Genomic DNA, 20,529 nt, shown 5'->3' on the forward strand with positions numbered 1-20,529 from the left:
CTAACACACTAAGACGGGCTGGGGCCCCTCAATACTCCCCTCCCGCAGTGAAGCTCTGCAGGTTCTCCACAGAAAATACATGTCCAGATATGTCTATTGTTCTGCTGTCTGATATTCACAGTGTTCTAAAACAGCCCTGGTATGAATATTTATAACTCCTCTGATGGGATCAATGGGAAGAGAGAGAGCCTGAATAATCATCCATCTATACTTCCAGACCCTTCTCTTATCTCCTCTCCATCTCTCTGAAGTACTCTCTGTTTATTATCTATGCATAGTCACTTTACAAATGACCTGGACTAACTTGTACCCCCCGCACATTGACTCGGTACCACTACCCCTGTACGTATATAGCCTTGTTATTGTTATGCAAATGTATATTGTTACTTTTTGATTACTTTAAAAATAAACTTTTATTTAACTTTATTTAGTAAATATTTTGTTAAGGGCTTGTAAGTAAAATGTTATTTGATTTGAAAGAGAACTAGAGAAGGACAGAAAGAGCATGTTGGCTTGGTATTGCTACCTTGACAGGGATCATGTAGAGTTATTCCTGTTGCAGCTTCTAGGAATTATTGATAGAATAAAGCTATGCTAGTTTGACCTCTGCATTCTAAATCTAGGCATCCACTTCTGGATCCACAACTTTCCTAACACCTCAGCTTATTTTGTTTTTTTTCTTTCACATCCCATGACTCTCACACTCCCTCTTTTACCTCAGCATCTCTGACTAAACGTGTGTGTGTGAGTGAGAGCGAGAGGGACAGAGCGCTCAAGTTCTGGTTGGGCTTGGAACAGACCCCTGGTGTCTTCATTAGCATGCCCAGCATGGAGGATCTCAGAGATAAAAGTCAGACAGGCTGAGACTTTCTGCTCTGTGTCTACAGTGGGTGGTGGGCACACTGCCCGGTGCTCAGTAAGTCAATTAGGTCGGCACTGTGCCCACCACTGGCCCTCCCTGACAGACAGTAGCCCTGCCACAAGCTCTTTAACTGCACAAGGAGAAAACCATTCATCAGAGGTGCTTGCATCTCCCAGCTTTTACTGTTCTGCAGAGAGGGGAGCAGCGGACCAGCCCTGAGTCCTTGATGATGAATGCCCTAGCTTCCACACCTTTTAAAAGTACACTTTATCAATGAGGAATGGAGCAGTGTGTTCAGGTGGCTGAGGGGAAATTGCCTTTTTCCTTTCACCTGCAGCCAATGGTGAAGAAGTGAATGGAAAGGGATGGGAGGCCGGCGCAGGCCAGAACAGTGTGCAGCATCAATACTGAGGCCAGAGCAGAACAGAACAGTGTGCAGCACCAATAGAGGCCAGAGCAGAACATAACAGTGTGCAGGACCAATACTGAGGCCAGCCAGAGCAGAACAGTGTGCAGCACCAATACCGAGGCCAGACAGAGCAGAACAGTGTGCAGAAACAATACTGAGGCCAGACAGAGCAGAACAGTGTGCAGCATCAATAACGAGGCCAGACATAGCAGAGCAGTGTGCAGCACCAATACCGAGGCCAGACAGAGCAGAGCAGTGTGCAGCACCAATACCGAGGCCAGACAGAGCAGAGCAGTGTGCAGCACCAATACCGAGGCCAGACAGATCAGAGCAGTGTGCAGCATCAATACTGAGGCCAGACAGAGCAGAGCAGTGTGCAGAATCATTACCGAGGCCAGACAGAGCAGAATAGTGTGCAGCACCAATACCGAGGCCAGACAGAGCAGAACAGTGTACTGCACCAATACTGAGGCCAGACAGAGCAGAACAGTGTACAGCACCAATTCCGAGGCCAGGGAAGAACAGAGCAGAACCAGAGAGAACCACGACCTTGAGCCGTGAGTCGAAAACATGCACACAAATGCATATCCCACTGTGGAGGTGGGCTCCCAGGCCCGACTGCCTAGGGTACGTGACCACTGATTGGCATATGGTGTTTTGCTCAAACTGGATTAAATTCAGCCCCTCATGAATTACTGTGAATGCCCAGGATATTGTGCTGCAGCATTGAGAGAAGTGAATTTGTGTTTTTTTCATATCCTTCCCTAATTGATATTCATGGATGCAGTAACTTATATGCCACAAAGGATATTGTGCAATGAAAACCATTTAGATGTTGATTATTGAACACTATGATAACCCAACCATCCCATGGGTTACTGCTGTGTGTGTGTGTGTGTGTGTGTGTGTGTGTGTGTGTGTGTGTGTGTGTGTGTGTGTGTTTAAATAAATCTTTGGTTGGGCCCATTTGACTGAATTAGGTTCAACATCAGTCATTTTGCCCTGCAGCCTTCCCTATCAATGGGACTGGTGGTGGTTTGTCTTTTGGGCTTTTGTATGTCAAGCAAATAATAGAGTGGTGCTCCTAGCCACTGGGATTAGAAAGGCTCTCTGTAAGGACACGGCTCTCTGTAAGGACACGGCTCTCTGTAAGGACACGGCTCTCTGTAAGGACACGGCTCTCTGTAAGGACACGGCTCTCTGTAAGGACACGGCTCTCTGTAAGGACACGGCTCTCTGTAAGGACACGGCTCTCCGTAAGGACACGGCGCTTCGTAAGGACACGGCTCTCTGTAAGGACACGGGACAGGGCTCACTGTAAGGACACGGGACAAGGCTCTCTGTAAGGACACGGGACAAGGCTCTCTGTAAGGACACGGGACAAGGCTCTCTGTAAGGACACGGGACAAGGCTCTCTGTAAGGACACGGGACAGGGCTCACTGTAAGGACACGGGACAAGGCTCTCTGTAAGGACACGGGACAAGGCTCTCTGTAAGGACACGGGACAAGGCTCTCTCCCTGTTGCGCTTGTTTACTTCAACCATCTGCCCACAAAGGAACTCTCTGCCTTAATGTCTGCAGACAGGACACACCAGGTTCAACCGAAACAGGGACATTTCTCTCAGGGATGTGTTTACTCTGTACTGAACAGGATCAGAGAGAGATCGTTCACTATGTGAGCTTCATGGCATATTCATTGTTGAGGCTTTTGAAAAGGAGTTTTCAGCTTTGTTTATAGGGTTTCTGTCCTGCTCCAAAGCAGCTGAGCTTACATTACCCCCTGAGCTAACTGATGTAGGAGAGTATATGTACACAGTTCAGTAATTTAGCAGAAGCTCTGATCCAGAGTGACTTACAGGAGCAATTAGGAGTAAGTGCCTTGCTCAAGGGCACGTCGGCAGATTTTTCACCTAGTTGGCTCAGGGATTCAAACAAGCAACCTTTTGGTTATTGGCCCAGCACTCTTAACGACAAGGCTACCTGCCTCTAGGCTACCTTCCCCCTTAAACAGAAGGAAGTGCAACTGTATTGAACTTTCAAACATGTAATTGGAGAGTAGTTTTAGACAATATACTATATCAGTCCCTCTACCACCCCTCTACCTCTCCTCTCTATCTCCCCTGCATGCTTACAGAGAGGGCTATTCAAGGTTGGCCTCTGTAAACTGTGAACAGCACATCAGTGTGTGTCGGAGAGCAGTACTGCAACTGAAAGGAGTATGAATTGTTGTATCTCTGCGGTGTTGTGCAGAAAAATGTTAACCTCCTGGAGTCTACTGAAGCCTCCTCTTCCCCTCCACCGCCACCATAATGCTCCACTGCTGGGTCTATTTACATATGTATCCTTTCCGGCAGCTGACTCTATAAAATGCTGTCGATTCCCCTGTTATCGCCCACATGTGTGTTCAGTCTTGAAGTGGATCTGTCCCCATTTCACCCTGATGTCAGTCTTAAGAATGGAAGAGGAGTACGGATAGATGGGTTCTATATACCAGGATGTGTTTCTCCCTCCGTCCCTCCCCAGTCATGGGGATGAGTGTGTTTTCATGCAGAGTGATTGAATGATTAAGTGCTCTTGGTGCTGTGTATGTCCCTAGCTATAGCCACTCACTGGCAGGTAGTGGTGAGAGATGATGTATAGCTCTCTGCTGGGTAACCGCTTCCCTGTTGCGGATTTTCAGGATTTCATATGAATATGTGCAGGAAAGATTGGAGTTTGATGATGATTTCTGGTCAACAAGGAGGATGCTGCATGGTGGTGAATGTGGAGAACAGGACATTTCCCCCACGGATGTTAACACTATAGTGGTAGCCAACAAGAGCCAATATAATGATCTCCATATAAAAAGGTAGAGCGAGTGACGGCGTCACTACAGTCACCTACTCCTACAGGATTTGATGGGGGACTTATTTAGACATTACCTGTGAATCTGGTTTTGTTACAAAAAGTCATACACACACTTTTCCATTATTGCCACTCAGACGTGGGTCATTTCACAAATGTAAATTTAAGTGGTCATTACTGTGTCATCAGTGGTCCAAAAATGGTATTTTACATTGTGCTTTATAGCTAGACACTGTCCATTAGTCTTAGCTGTTTGTGATCAGGCTATGTGACACACACTGCATCTGTGTTGGACAGGGACCTAGTCTCCTGCCTCACCACCTGAGGGCTAAAGAAAAGAGACAGACAGACACAGGAAATGGAGGGCATTTCGTCATCCTGACACACACAAAATGTTGGTCAGAGAGTGGTTCCATATATCACTGAAATTAATTTGGTTTCATCAGTTGCTAGATTTCAGACAATTCATCTATTTGAGTTATGGTTGCCTTCAGACGATGAAGAGAATCAAGCCAGCTGTATTTTCTACCTGTACTGTCTCAGCCTCCAGCCTCAGTATAACTGCACATCTCTCACGTACTGTTCTTCTGGGCTTGCTTTGTGAACATGTACTGTACACACCCATAGGGACTCCCATAGACGCGGGAAGTAGTTTGGGGGTGCTGTGATCGTCGACAGGGAGGTTGGGCAGCACTACAGAAGTTTATATTGTTTCACTAATACAGGACTAGTAAAGACCCAGTGCACTACTTTTGTAAAACAATTTAAACTAAATCTTTTTGAGTGTTAACCAACATTTGTTCCTTGAGTCTGATAATTATCTGTACCAAACAGTTAATCTGATAATACTTGTGGAACATACAAATGATCCAGTTTCTTGAAACGATTTCCTATTTGAAGTGGTCTGTACATTCCTTTTTATATTTTAGTAAGCACACTTATCCAGAGCAACTTACAGTAGTGAGTGCATACCTTTTCACTCTGGTCCCCCATGGGATTCAAACCCACAATCTTAGTGTTGCAAGCACCATGCTCTTCCAACTGAGCCACGTAATCACATCATCACAAACGGCTTGATGTCTCAATTTACTCAATTACTGTATTGTACATTGTTTTTCTTCATGGTGACGGTAAGTCTACAGGTACAAACCTAGATGACCAGCATATGTACAATACAGTCATGTACATTTACATTAAGTGCTTTGTAAGGATGGTAAATTAATGCCACACAAAAAGTGATTGTTTTCCATGTTTGATCAAGAAAAATATTTGGGGTCTTTGCCAATAACTTTACACCTTTTGCTGTAAATGTTTGAGTACAGGGTTTTGTTCTTTCTGGATTCAACAGACCAACTATTGAATCCTACCAGATACTGTTCTAAATTATACAACAACCTTTTTTTTTGCCAAAGCAGAGATGCAGATGATTTCTTACTACTTACCCCTACTTCTCATGGCTATGGGGACTCCAGGCATGAGGGTAAAGCAATGCAGTGTGGAAGAATTTGGCCCATGCTTTGGCACCAGTGAGAAATGGGCAGAGACACGCATGTGTAGTCTACCTGATGACAATGAATCTGTAAGCAGAATTATCTGGTGAGAAAATGGAGGACTGGTGGAATGCGGTCTTGTCTCCATGTCAAACGGCACTCTCTCAAGTCTTTGTTTATCTGGCCAAAGGTTGACTAATATTTTATGGAGAAATGTCCTTTATTGTCAATCTCTGAAGGGTAATAATGAATTTCATAAAAATCCATAGAACAACATGACACTACAGCTGTTAGTGTACCTTCAGATTGGTTTCATACCCACCTCATTACATTAATATTACCACCAGACAGACACAGACAGCTAAACCTGCATAGAAATAGGATGGTCTCATAATGGCTCCCAATAGGACAGGTGGGTAGCTGGGCCTCCTCTCCCCTCATTAGAGGGACTCACCCGTGATTTAAACCCGTTACCTATGTGACAGGTAGGGTGGCACCATGGCAGCCAGCGCTTTCCCCCTCCCTGGTGACCCCAGATGGCCTCGCTCCCCCAGTAGGGTGCATAATTGTCTAATTAAACGGCGAGAGAGACAGCGGCCCCAGCCCCATCATTAAAGACAGAGCTCCATCAGCTCCTGCCACGCAGGGCAGCCTCCTCTAAAGACCCCCATCCTGGCAGTAAAGGTCAAACACAGACCGAAGGTGTTGGCAGCTGCTGATACTCTTTGCCAGGCAGTATAGTACCTCTGTTTTCTGTCTCTGCTTCAGTCATATTTAAAAATGAACAAAAACTGAAAAGATAAACCTAATCTCCTGTAGGAGATTCCTCAGTGCAGGTATTGTAGGGCCTCATCTATAGCCATACCCCATCTAAACATCACAATCATGTGTGATAGTCTCTGCTGTCAAACTGATGGATTCTGCTTGACCTTTCAAAGTCAAGTTATTTATGGGGAACACAAACACCTTTCCCCACCACCTCTCTTCCACCAATGCGCGCACGCACACACACGCACACACTTCATAAATATTTCAGCAGATGGATGGCTTTGTGTCAGAGACAAAGGGTTAACACAGTCCCTTCTGAAATGTCAGACATGCCAAAAAAATGCCCAGCATGCTGTTGTGTTACCAGCATGGGCGGACTGGGCATCTGGCATTTCGGGTAAATGCCAGATGGGCTGGTCCATTTTTAGCCCAGTGGGCCTGTCTGACTTGTTTTTTTTTTGTGCAAAATTCTATTATCTGGCTAATAATGGGGGCCACAAAGAAAAAAAAAAGGTCTGTTGTGTTAGAAATGCCAGGGCCGATTTCTGGTCCCAGTTGGACCCTGGTTGACAGAGAACCCAACACCACCTGTTTGTCTGGGATTCCAGACTCCATTAAGTCTGCCTGCTTAATCTCCCAGTCATACATGATCACATGTGCCATGGATATTTACTGGACATGTACTGGTTATGTATTGGTTCCGTACGGGATATGTACTCGTTATGTACTGGATATGTACTCGTTATGTACTGGATATGTACTTGAATTGTTCTGGAATCTATGCAGTATTTTGTTTTTTTATGTGTTATTTCTTACAATGTTACCCCAGGACATCTTAGGTTTTATTACATACAGTCTAGAGCACATATGTCAGAGTCAAGGCCCGCGGCAAGAAGGTTTTTTACGGCCCCTGGGATGATCTTGATTTATTATTAGAACCGGCCCGCAGCAAGCCGGCAGCCCGCAGATCTTTTACACGCACCAATACTACATTTCCCACAATGCAAAGGTGACGCACCGAGCAGTAGGCTGCTTCATTTCAATATTTATTGGCACAGCAGTCGTCAGCATCACAGTAAAATTAACTTTCAGATACCCATCAAAAATGGCAAAACGGAAGGTGGATACTGAGAACCGGGGGTTTCAAACAAGGTGGGAGTCGGAGTATATGTTCACGAAGGTAGCTGGAAAACCTGTGTGTCTTCTGTGTGGAGAAAGTGTGGCGGTACTGAAAGAGTATAATCTGAGACGACATTATGAAACGAAACACGCGGACACACACGCGGACGCAACTGTCAAGGCCAGTTTTATTTTGGCAGAAGAGATCGCTAAATCAGCCCGGCCATTTACGGAGGGGGATTTCATCAAAAACTGCATGATTAAAGTTTGTGACGAAGTTTGCCCAGAAAAAAGGCAACTCTTTTTAAATGTGAGTCTGAGCAGAAACACCATTGCCGAGAGAGTAGACCAGTTGTCCATCAATCTAAAAGAGCAGCTTGTGAAAAAGGGAAAAGATTTTATTGCATATTCCTTGGCTGTGGATGAGAGCACCGACATTTCTGACATTGCCCAGTTGTCAATTTTCATCCGCGGAGTGGACTCCAACCTAAGCGTGACAGAGGAGTTTTTGGCTTTACGTCCTATGCATGGCACAACTACGGGGCATGATTTGTATGAAGAGGTGTCAAGATGTGTAAATGAGATGGAGCTGCCTTGGGAAAAACTCGTGGGTTTGACAACCGACGGAGCACCTGCGATGTGTGGACACAGGAGCGGACTGGTGGCGAAGATACGGGAAAAGATGCAAGAGGAAAACGCGACAGGTGAGCTGACAGCTTATCATTGTATCATACACCAGGAAGCGTTGTGCGGTAAAGCCTTGAAAATGGAGCATGTAATGAGCATCATCACGCGCACAGTTAACTTTATCAGAGCCAAAGGTTTGAATCACCGCCAGTTCAAGGCATTTCTGACGGAGTTAGAAACGGAGCATGGTGATTTGCCTTATCACACAGAGGTGCGATGGCTAAGCCAGGGAAAGGTGCTTCAAAGATGTTTCGAGCTTCGTGAGGAGATTTGTCTGTTCTTGGACAGCAAAGGGAAAGACACAACACAACTCCGAGACGAAATGTTTCTGTGTGAAATGGTTTTTCTGTGTGACATTACGAGTCATCTGAATGCAATAAACTTGCAGCTGCAGGGTCGGGATCGTGTCATCTCTGATATGTACAGTACAGTGAAGGCATTTAAAACCAAACTGACTCTGTGGGAGACGCAGATGCGGAAAGAAAATTTGAGCCACTTTCCCAGCTGCCAGACCATGAAAGAGAAGCTCTCTACCAGTGCGTTCCCGAGCACACAGTTGGCTGATAAAATAGGTATGCTTGCCGCTGACTTTCGACGCCGATTTGCTGACTTTGAAGCACAAAAAAGCAGGTTGGAACTGCTCGGTAACCCATTTGCTGTTGACGTGGAAAGCTCACCACCAAACCTCCAAATGGAGTTGATTGACCTCCAATGCAATGATGCACTGAGGGCAAAATATGCGGCAGTGGGTGCTGCGGAGTTCGCCCGTTTCCTCCCCGGCACAATGCCCCAGCTGCGCATCCAGGCTGCTCAAACGTTGTCTATGTTTGGCAGCACATACCTGTGTGAACAACTGTTTTCTTTGATGAACCTGAACAAAACATCACACAGAAGTCGACTTACTGCTGAACACCTCCACTCAATTCTGAGGATTTCTTCAGCTCAGAGCCTTACCCCGAACATTGATGAACTTGTGGAAAAGATGGGACACCACCAAGTATCACCCTCAACCTCAAACAAGTGAACATTACTGTGCAATCACATATTTAGAGTTTTTACTCAGTTCAAGTTTAAAAGTTAAAATTTAATATTTGTTTTCACTGCATGTTACTTCTCCTTAAACAAAGTGTTGTTTTTGATTAATAGATTTTTGCACTTTATTTTTTTGTATTTCAATCCAATTATATTTTAAAAATATTTCAGTTGAGTGGATGATAGAAAATTGCTATTATTGTTTTTTCTTTGAAGTAAATTTAGCCCACTTTTGCTAAAATAGAAAATATAGTCTACTGATGGTGCCTTGAATACCGGTTTCTTTCATTTAATGTTCATGTTATGGGGATATTTATATAAAGGAAATTTGTCTTTTGTGTCTGTTGAAAATTAAAGATTACTGACAGAGCCATAAGAAAATATTGCTTTATTTATCTGATCATATTGTAATATATTTGTTAGGTTTTCAGTAGGTTCAATTAGGTTCACTAGACTATATGCGTCATTTAAAAATTTTTCAATGAACATTCGAACAGTCCGGCCCTCGTCTTGTAGCTGATTTTTTTATTTGGCCCTCCGTCCATTTGACTTTGACACCCCTGGTCTAGAGGAACTACTGGACATAAGAACAACGTCAGCCCACCAACATTACGACCAGGAATACGACTTTCCCGAAGCGGATCCTCTGTTTGGCCCACCACCCAGAACAATGGATCGGATCCCAGCCGGCGACTAAAAACAACGACTCCGTAGAAGGGGCAGACGAAGCGGTCTTCTGGTCAGGCTCCGTAGACGGGCACATCGCGCACTGCTCCTGAACATACTATTCGCCAATGTCCAGTCTCTTGACAACAAGGTATACAGAATCCGAGCAAGGGTTGCCCTCCAGAGAGACATCAGAGACTAATGTTATTTTTTTCACGGAAACATGGCTCACTCGAGACACACTATTGGAGTCGGTACAGCCACCTGGTTTCTTCACGCATCGCGCCGACAGAAACAAGCATCTCTCTGGTAAGAAGAAGGGCGGGGGTGTATACCTTATGATTAACGAGACATCCTTTTGTTCACCTGACTAAGAATTCCTCACAATCAAATGCCGACCGCATTATCTACCAAGAGAAAACGCTTCGATCATAATCACAGTCGTGTATATTCCCCCCAAGCAGACACATCGACGGCCCTGAAAGAACTTCATTCGACTCTATGTAAACTGGAAACCACATATCCTGATGCTGCATTCATTCAATCTGAAAACAAGGCTCCCTAAATTCACCCTACCTGACACCCTAGACCCACTCCAATCTGCATACCGCCCCAATAGGTCCACAGATGACGCAATCGCAATCACACTGCACACTGCCCTAACCCATCTGGACAAGAGGAATACCTATGTAAGAATGCTGTTCATCGATTACAGCTCAGCATTTAACACCACAGTACCCTCCAAACTCGTAATTAAGCTCGAGACCCTGGGTCTCGATCCCGCCCTGTGCAACTGGGTCCTAGACTTCCTGACGGGCCTCCCCCAGGTGGTGAGGGTAGGTAACAACATCTCCACCTCGCTGATTCTCAACACTGGGGCCCCACAAGGGTGCGTTCTGCACAATGAGATCTGCACAATGCATCACCGGGGGCAAACTACCTGCCTTCCAGGACACCTACACCACCCGATGTCACAGGAAGGCCAAAAACAACCACCCGAGCCACTGCCTGTTATCACCCCGCTATCATCCAGAAGGCGAGGTCAGTACAGGTGCATCAAAGCGGGGACCGAGAGACTGAAAAACAGCTTCGATTTCAAGGACATCAGACTGTTAAACAGCCATCACTAACATTGAGTGGCTGCTGCCAACATACTGACTCAACTCTAGCTACTTTAATAATGGAAAAATTGATGTAATAAATGTATCACTAGCCACTTAAACAATGCCACTTTATATAATGTTTTCATACCCTACATTACTCATCTCATATGTATATACTGTACTCTATACCATCTACTGCATCTTGCCATCTTGATGTAATTAAATGTATCACTAGCCACTTTAAACAATGCCACTTTATATAATGTTCTCATACCCTACATTACTCATCTCATATGTATATACTGTACTCTATACCATCTACTGCATCTTGCCTATGCCGTTCGGCCATCACTCATTCATATATTTTTATTCCTTTACACTTGTGTGGATAAGGTAGTTGTTGTGAAATTGTTAGGTTAGATTACTTGTTAGATATTACTGCATGGTCGGAACTAGAAGCACAAGCATTTTGCTACACTCGCATTAACATCTGCTAACCATGTGTATGTGACAAATAAAATGTGATTTGATTTTATGTACTGGATATGTACGTGTTATGTACTGGATATGTTCTGGATATGTACGTGTTATGTTCTGGATATGTACGTGTTATGTTCTGGATATGTACGTGTTATGTTCTGGATATGTACGTGTTATGTTCTGGATATGTACTGGATATGTACGTGTTATGTACTGGATATGTAGTCACAGAGGCATTGCTTGTTTATTAGGGGAAGAAACTAGATTGTGACTTTTCTATTCTGCCTTCAACATGCCCCATGAATCCACTTCCAACCCTGTTGTACCATCCACTCTCCCATTCTGCATTCAACATGCCATAGGACTCCACTACCAACCCTGTTGTCCCATCCACTCACCCACTCTGCATTCAACATGCCATAGGACTCCACTACCAACCCTTATCTGAGATGCTGCTGCAACATGCCATAGGACTCCACTACCAACCCTGTTATCTGAGGTGCTGCTGCAACATGCCATAGGACTCCACTACCAACCCTGTTATCTGAGGTGCTGCTGCAACATGCCATAGGACTCCACTACCAACCCTGTTATCTGAGGTGCTGCTGCAACATGCCATAGGACTCCACTACCAACCCTGTTATCTGAGGTGCTGCTGCAACATGCCATAGGACTCCACTACCAACCCTGTTATCTGAGGTGCTGCTGCATCATGCCATAGGACTCCACTACCAACCCTGGTATCTGAGGTGCTGCTGCAACATGCCATAGGACTCCACTACCAACCCTGTTATCTGAGGTGCTGCTGCAACATGCCATAGGACTCCACTACCAACCCTGTTATCTGAGGTGCTGCTGCAACATGCCATAGGACTCCACTACCAACCCTGTTATCTGAGGTGCTGCTGCAACATGCCATAGGACTCCACTACCAACCCTGTTGTCTGAGTTGCTGCTGCAACATGCTATAGGACTCCACTACCAACCCTGTCATACCATCCAATCACCCACTCTTTTTTTCAAATGTAAAAAAATATACTTTTCTATTAGGTATACTGTTTGATATTGAATACTGCACTGTTGGGTAGGGATTGCAAGTTAAGCATCTCACTGCACTTGTGCACGTGACAAAAAAATCTTGAAACTTGAAACTAAGCTATAGATTTTGTGTCATGTTCAGAAAACGTCTGTTTGCTGTTTCCTGTTGGCCCTGGGGGGATAGTAGTAATCCCATACTTATAGAGCGACAGTTTGAAAAAATAGGTGACTTAACAGAACTACAGGATAGGATGGTATGTTTTTGGTTGGTTTATTTACACACTACATAAAAAAAGATGTAGATTTCTGGGAACGTGAGGACCTCCTCCTCTGGGATAGGTCTCTACTGAGCATACATATGTTTCAAGCAGTGTTGATAGCAGAGCTATTTCTTTGGACTTTAACCCCCTTGAAACTTCCATGAGATCCTGCTGCTTAAGCAAAAAATACTAACTTTGAAGTCTCCTTTGAGGACGGACTGTTTTAAGTTAGAGAAAATAAAGTGTCTACCAATAGACTGGGTAAGAAGGTAAGGCACTCTTCATTGTGCTGTGAGGTTGCGAAACACATCATTCTTTGTCCAGCACATTTGTGCATATTATCTAGCCTGAGGACATTCTATTTGTGTAAGTAATAATACGCTAGCTGTTGACCTTGGCCAAATTGATAAATGTATTTTAAGCACACACACGATTTACTATAAATGAAGGAAATATAACCATAAGGGTTGCTTTAACTCAGTAATGGATAGTGAATGATTGAACTGGAATTCAAGGCTAAGCTATTTCTGAACCGGGTTGTTTATATATTTATTAATTTGTGATGCTGATGGATAAGCTCGGGTTCTGCTTTTTTGGTCCATGTACTATTCATCACAGGGAAATGTGTTTGGGAAGTTGACTGTTGGACTGGCACCATGATTAGTGAATTGATAGGATCGGTCCCATCTAATCACACCAGGTCACCAGAATGATTTGAGGTGAACTGATGTTGTAAATGAATTGAGTACACCTGCCCGAGGGAAAGGTGAAAATAAGCTAATCGACAGCCGTTGGTAGAAACACGATGATAGTGTCCTAGATTTGGGCAAGGAATTTTTTGTACTCATTTGTTTTTATGGTTTTGGCATATAATAAAATCATGGAGACATAAGCCATAGCCCCTTCACTTGAGTATATATAGCCAGCCAGCCAGTGGACAAGAGGAAACAGATGGGGGGTTGAGAACCAACAGAGGGAGCCCAATAGCCATCTCTCCTCACCCTGAGACTGACAGCGCAACGAGAGACACTTCACATGCAGAATGACTCTACACAGACCGATGACTCTACACAGACCGATGACTCTACACAGACCGATGACTCTACACAGATCGATGACTCTACACAGACCAATGACTCTACACAGACTGATTACAAGACTTGAGACTAGATTCAGGCAATACACTTCTGGCTACTTCTTTGACATACTGTATCAATGAATTAATTAATTGTAAAAATCGCCAGTTGGCACCCTTTCCCTTATGGGATTAATTGACACATAAACAAACCTAACAATGATTCACAGTGATAATTCCTGTTCTTCGCTGTAAGTTTTATTATTCATTTTCATTTATACAGAAGTCGACTCAAGGATCCTGTGTGTTCCTTCCTATTAGAGCTTCCCCGGTCAACTGTGCTATTATTGTGAAGTGGAAACATCTACGAGCAACAACGGCTCAGCTGCAAAGTGGTAAGCCACACAAGCTCACAGATATCAGACCACTGAGTGGTGATCCACGCAGCACGTAAAAATCATCTGTCCTCGTTTCTAACATTCACTACCGACTTCCAAACTGCCACTGGAAGCAACGTCACATAATCACTGTTTATCGGGAGCTTCATGAAATGGCTTTCCTTGGCCGAGCAAACGAGCAAACATGTCACTTTCTGACCTTATGTCTCTATTTAGGTTTGGTCAGGGTGTGAGTTGGGGTGCACATTCTATGTTTTTCAGTCTATGTTTTGTTCTGTGTGTTGTAATTCTATGTGTTTGGCCTGGTATGGTTCCCAATCAGAGAATGCTGTCTATCGTTGTCTCTGATTGAGAACCATACTTAGGTAGCCTGTTCCCACCTGTGTTTGTGGGTAGTTGTTTTCTGTTTTTGTGTGTCTGCACCAGACAGAACTGTTTCGGTTGTTCTCTTTGTTGTTTTTTGTATTCAGTGTTCAGTTCCAAATAAAAAGATGAACACGTACCACACTGCACCTTGGTCCTCACCTTCTTCCACCAACGGCCGTTACAGAACTATCTACCACAAAAGGACCAAGCAGCATGGTAAGGAGGAGCAGCGCTATCTGGAGAAATGGACATGGGAGGAGATATTGGACGGCAAGGGACCCTGGGCACAGGCCGGGGAATATCGCCGCCCCAAAGAAGAACTGGAGGCAGCTAAAGCTGAGCGGCGGCGATATGAGGTAAGGCAGCGCAACAGGCACGAGAGGCAGTCCACATTTTTTTTTTGGGGGGGGGCACACGGGGAGATTGGCGGGGTCAAGCGATAGACCTGAGCCAACTCCCCGTGCTTACCGGAAGAAGCGTAGTACTGGTCAGGCACCGTGTTATGCGGTCAAGCGCACGGTGTCGCCAGTATGCGCTCATAGCCCGGAGCGCTATAGGCCAGCCCCCCGCAAGTGCCATGCGAGAGTGGGCATCCAGCCAGGGCGTATTGTGTCGGCTCAACGTGTTTGGTCTCCAGTACGCCGTTTCGGCCCAGGGTATCCTGCACCGGCTCTGCGTGCTGTGTCTCCGGGGTGCTGGGAGGGTGCAGTGTGCCCTATGCCTGCGCTCCGCCCGTGCTGGGCGAATGTGGGCATTGAGCCTAAGGGAGAGGTGTGAGTGGTATGCACCAGATCTCCAGTGCTCCCCCACAGCCCGGTTCAACCTGTGCCTGCACTCTGGAGGGTCCGGGCTAAAGTGGTCATCCAGCCTGGAGGAGTGGTGCCAAGGCTGCGCACCAGAGCTCCAGTGCTCCCCCACAGCCCGGTCCATCTGGTGCCTCCTCCACGCACCAGGCCTCCTGTAGGTCTCCCCAGCCTCGTGGGTCCTGTGGCAGCTCCACGCACCAGGCTGTCTCTCCGTCTCCTCCCTCCAGGTTCTCTCTCCAGTCCGGAGCCGTCAGAGCCGCCCTCCTGTCCGGAGCCGCCAGAGCCTCCCGTCCGCCCGGAGCCGCCAGAGCCTCCCGTCCGCCCGGTGCCGCCAGAGCCTCCCGTCCGCCCGGAGCCGCCAGAGCCGCCCGTCTGCCCAGAGCCGCCCGTCAGTCCAGAGCCAGAGCCGACCGTCAGTCCGGAGCCGCCAGAGCCGCCCGTCAGTCCGGAGCCGCCAGAGCCGCCCGTCAGTCCGGAGCCGCCAGAGCCGCCCGCCTGTCCGGCGCCGCCAGAGTGTCCCGCCTGTCCGGCGCCGCCAGAGTCTCCCTCCTATTCGGGGCCCGCGGTAAGGGTCCCCACTCCAGAGGCGCCACATAGTTGGGCCAAGACTAAGGTGGAGTGGGGTCTACGTCCCGCACCTGAGCCACCACCGCTGTGAAATGCCCACCCAGACCCTCCCCTATAGGTTCAGGTTTTGTGGCTGGGGTTCACACCTTTGGGGGGGGGGGGGGGGTGTACTATCACATTCTGACCTTAGTTCCTTTTTTATGTCTCTATTTTGGTTTGGTCAGGGCGTGAGTTGGGGTGTTTTGTTCTGTGTGTTGTAATTCTATGTGTTTGGCCTGGTATGGTTCCCAATCAGAGGCAGCTGTCTATCGTTGTCTCTGATTGAGAACCATACTTAGGTAGCCTGTTCCCACCTGTGTTTGTGGGTAGTTGTTTCCTGTTTTGTGTTTTGTCACCTGATAGGACTGTTTCATTTTTTCATTGTTTCACCTTTGTTATTTTGTGTTCAGATTAATAAAGTTAACATGGACACGTACCACGTTGCATTTTGGTCTGATCCTTCATATTCCTCTTAAGATGAGGACGAGAATTGTTACAGCACACAAGCCTAAGATCACCATGTGCAATGCCAAGCATCGGCTGGAGTGGTGTAAAGCTGGGTTTTGCGGATGCCAGGATAACGCTACCTGGCCAAATCCATAATGCCAATTGTGCCAATTGTAAAGTTTGGAGGAGGAATAATGGTTTTGGACTGTTTTTCATGGTTTGTGCTAGTTCCAGTGATGGGAAATCTTAATGCTACAGCATACAATGACATTCTAGATGATTCCGTGCCTCCAACTTTGAGGCAACAGTTTGGGGGAAGGCCCTTTCCTGTTTCAGCATGATAATGCCTCCGTGCACAATGCGAGGTCCATACAGAAATGGTTTGTTGAGATCGGTGTGGAAGAACTTGACTGGCCTGTACAGAGCCTTGACCTCAACCCAATCGAACCGCTTTGGGATGAATTGGAAGGCCAACTGTGAGCCAGGCCTAATCGCCCAACATCAGTGCTCGACCTCACTCATGCTCTTGTGGCTGAATGGAAGCAAGACCCAGCAGCAACGTTCCAACATCTTGTGGAAAGACTTCCCAGAAGAGTGGAGGCTGTTATAGCAGCAAAGGGGGGGGGGACCAACTCCATTAATGCCCATGATTTTGGAATGTGATGTATGTCGAACAGGTGTGCACATACCTACTAGTTATGTAGTGTAAGGACCTCAGTCCAAACAGACCCATTTAATTTGACCATCTCAGAAAAATTGTTTCAATAAATATTTGATGAAGGAAGATGTTTGTCAATGAATTACTCAGTGTGGTAATATGTGTTCATTAGTCTAGTTCAAACCAAATACAATTTTATTTGTCACATATACATGGTTAGCAGATGTTATTGCGAGTGTAGTGAAATGCATATGCTTCTAGATCTGACAATGCAGCTATCTATCTAACAGGTAATATCTAACAATTCCACAACAAAACCTAATATCTAACAATTCCACAACAAAACCTAACACACACAATATTTTAAAGGAATGGGATGAGAATATGTAAGTATAAAATATATGGATGAGCAGTGACAGAACGGCTAAGAGGCAATAGAGAGTAAAGAATAGATAGTGAAGGATACAGTATGCAGTATATACATATGAGATGAGTAATGTGAGATATGTAAACATTCTTAGGGTGGCATTCTTAAAGTGACTAGTGTTCCATTTATTAAAGTGGCCAATGATATCAAGTTCTGATTTAGTGTTTAATATTCTTTGTTAACAGAGGAAGGTCACGTAGGAGGGGGCCTATGAATATGGACATAGTGGCCTTCGCTCTTGCCTGTGCTGTGCTCAGACGCTCTTCTAAAATATCCCCCCACACACATCCTCTACCTTCCTCCCGCTCCCTATCTTTAATTCAAACAATGAAAGTCATTTAAGTGACATGCATACATTGGGGTGGTTGACAGAGAGATTTCACCACCTTTCCCTGGCTCTCAGCCCTGGCTGTTTGGTCTCAGGTTGCATGGATAACAAACCTCCTCTCCCCCAGCCCAAGCCCTCAGCCCTACACTCTTAGAAAAAAAGGGTTCCAAAAGGGTTCTTCAGCTCTTCCCATAGGAGAACCCTTTTTGGTTCCAGGTAGATCTCTTTCGAGTTCCATATAGAACCCTCTGGAGAAAGGTTTCTACATGGACCCCACAAGGGCTCTACCTGGAACCAAAAGGGTTCTACCTCAAACCAAAAATGGTACTTCAAAGTGTTTTTCTATAGGGACAAGTGATTAACCCTTTAAGGTTCAAGAAAGCACCTTTTTTCCTAAGACTGTAGCCTCAGCCCCCAGCCCCATTCCCACCCCTATCTCTTGTCTCCGTCTGCAGATGTGTGCCTGATTACAATAACACACACTTCCTGATTCAGGAGATGATGGCGAAATTACAGGAGAGGGGGAGGGGAAGAGAGAGGGGAAGGCAGTGTTTGACTGAAGAGGAGGAGATGGAGGAGGAGAGAGGGAGGCTCCTACTGGGGCTGCTGTATGGCATTTGCTGTGGTTGAGAGGAGGACGGTTGTGGTCTATGTTACGGGAGGGGTGGTCTTGGCTCTGCCCCCCAGCATTTGGCACAGAGGGCCTGATATTATGCATGCTGGCGGTGTTTAAGGGCATCCAGGGAGAGCAGGGCTGGTCCCGCTAATGTAACGCATGCTACCATTTACACACAGGGTTCGCCTTAACTTTTAATTGCATTTGGCTTATACACTCAAGCCATCTCATTGCCTCCAAACCTCCTCTTCCAATTCTTCTCCCCTCTCACCCCCATTCTCACCATATTCTCCCTCTACTGCCTTCATACAGTATGACTAGATAATGAAAGTGAAAGGTCTTTAATTAGTGCAGACATATGTGTTCCAGGAGCCTTAGACTGATACAGGTCCCCTGATGGCGCAGTGCTGCTGCTGCCTCTCTACCCTGCTCTCTCTCCTCTCTCTCTCCTCTCTCTCTCCTCCTCTCTACCCTGGTCTATCTCCTCTCTCTCTGCTCTCTCTCTCCTCTCTCTCTCCTCTCTCTCTCCTCTCTCTCTCCTCTCTCTCCTCTCTCTCTCCTCCTCTCTACCCTGGTCTCTCTCCTCTCTCTCTCCTCTCTCTCTCCTCCTCTCTACCCTGCTCTCTCTCCTCTCTCTCCTCTCTCCTCCTCTCTCTCTCTCCTCTCTCTCCTCTCGCTCACCTCCTCTCTACCCTGCTCTCTCTCCTCTCTCTCTCCTCTTTCTCTCCTCCTCTCTCCTCTCTCTCACCTCTCTCTCCTTTCTCTCTCCTCCTCTCTCTCTCCTCTCTCTCTCCTCCTCTCTACCCTGCTCTCTACCCTGCTCTCTCTCCTCTCTCCTCCTCTCTACCCTGCTCTCTCTCCTCTCTCTCTCCTCCTCTCTACCCTGCTCTCTCTCCTCTCTCTCTCCTCTCTCTCTCTCCTCCTCTCTACCCTGCTCTCCTCTCTCTCTCTACTCTCTCTCCCCTCTCTCCTCTCTCCTCTCTCTCTCTCTCTACCCTGCTCTCTTCATCTCTCTCCTTTCTATCCCCTCTCTCTCCTCCTCTCTCTCCTCCTCTCTAACCTGCTCTCTCTCCTCTCTATCTCCTCTCTACCCTGCTCTCTCCTCTCTCTCGCCTCTCTACCCTGCTCTCTCTCCTCTCTCTCCTCCTCTCTACCCTACTCTCTCCTCTCTCCTCCTCTCTACCCTGCTCTCTCTCCTCTCTCCTCTCTCTCTCCTCTCTCTCTCCTCCACTCTACCCTACTCCCTCCTCTCTCTCTGCTCCTCTCTACCCTCCTCTCTCTCTCCTCTCTCTCTACTCCTCTCCTCCTCTCTACCCTGCTCTCTCTCTTCTCTCTCTCCTCTCTCTCTCCTCCTCTCTACCCTCCTCTCTCTCTCCTCTCTCTACTCCTCTCCTCCTCTCTACCCTGCTCTCTCTCCTCTCTCTCTCCTCTCTCTCTCCCCTCTCTCTCCTCTCTCTCGCCTCTCTACCCTGCTCTCTCTCCTCCTCTCTCCCCTCCTCTCTCTCCTCCTCTCTACCCTGCTCTCTCCTCTCTCCTCCTCTTTACCCTGCTCTCTACTCTCTCTCCTCCTCTCTACCCTGCTCTCTCTCTCCTCTCTCTCTCCTCCTCTCTACCCTGTTCTCTCTCCTCTCTCTTCCTCTCTACCCTGCTCTCTCTCATCTCTCTCTCCTTTCTCTCTCCTCTCTCTCCTGCTCTCTACCCTGCTCTCTCTCCTCTCTCTCTCCTCTCTCTCCTCTCTCTCTCCTCCTCTCTACCCTGCTCTCTCTCCTCTCTCTCTCCCCTCTCTCTCCTCCTCTCTACCCTGCTCTCTCTCCTCTCTCCTCCTCTCTACCCTGCTCTCTCTCCTCTCTCTCCTCCTCTCTACCCTACTCTCTCTCCTCTCTCTCTCCTCTCTCTCTACTCTCTCTCCTCCTCTCTACCCTGCTCTCTCTCCTCTCTCTCTCCTCCTATCTACCCTGTTCTCTCTCTTCTCTCTCTCCTCTCTCCTCCTCTCTACCCTGCTCTCTCTCTTCTCTCTCTCCTCTCTCCTCTCTCTCTCCTCTC

The 20,529-nt window shown here is 46.7% G+C and overlaps 1 protein-coding gene across 2 annotated transcripts; it reads left to right on the forward strand.

Annotated features, from left to right (window-relative positions):
- Positions 1-14,121: 14,121 nt before the first annotated feature.
- On the forward strand, positions 14,122-16,076 carry LOC139386306 (Golgi-associated RAB2B interactor protein 3-like). 2 transcript variants are annotated; one of them, XM_071131821.1, is made up of 3 exons: positions 14,122-14,229; positions 14,783-14,954; positions 15,632-16,076. In XM_071131821.1, exons 2-3 carry the CDS (start codon positions 14,812-14,814, stop codon positions 15,999-16,001), a joined length of 513 nt encoding a protein of 170 aa, XP_070987922.1. In that variant the 5' UTR covers positions 14,122-14,229; positions 14,783-14,811; the 3' UTR covers positions 16,002-16,076. The 2 variants fall into 2 exon arrangements, with proteins under 2 accessions (XP_070987922.1, XP_070987921.1); XM_071131820.1 differs by lacking the exon at positions 14,122-14,229 and having other exon boundaries at positions 14,710-14,954.
- The last annotated feature ends 4,453 nt before the right edge of the window (positions 16,077-20,529 follow it).

The sequence above is a fragment of the Oncorhynchus clarkii genome, chromosome 27 (genome assembly GCF_045791955.1).
Source record: "Oncorhynchus clarkii lewisi isolate Uvic-CL-2024 chromosome 27, UVic_Ocla_1.0, whole genome shotgun sequence".
NCBI lineage: Eukaryota > Metazoa > Chordata > Actinopteri > Salmoniformes > Salmonidae > Oncorhynchus > Oncorhynchus clarkii.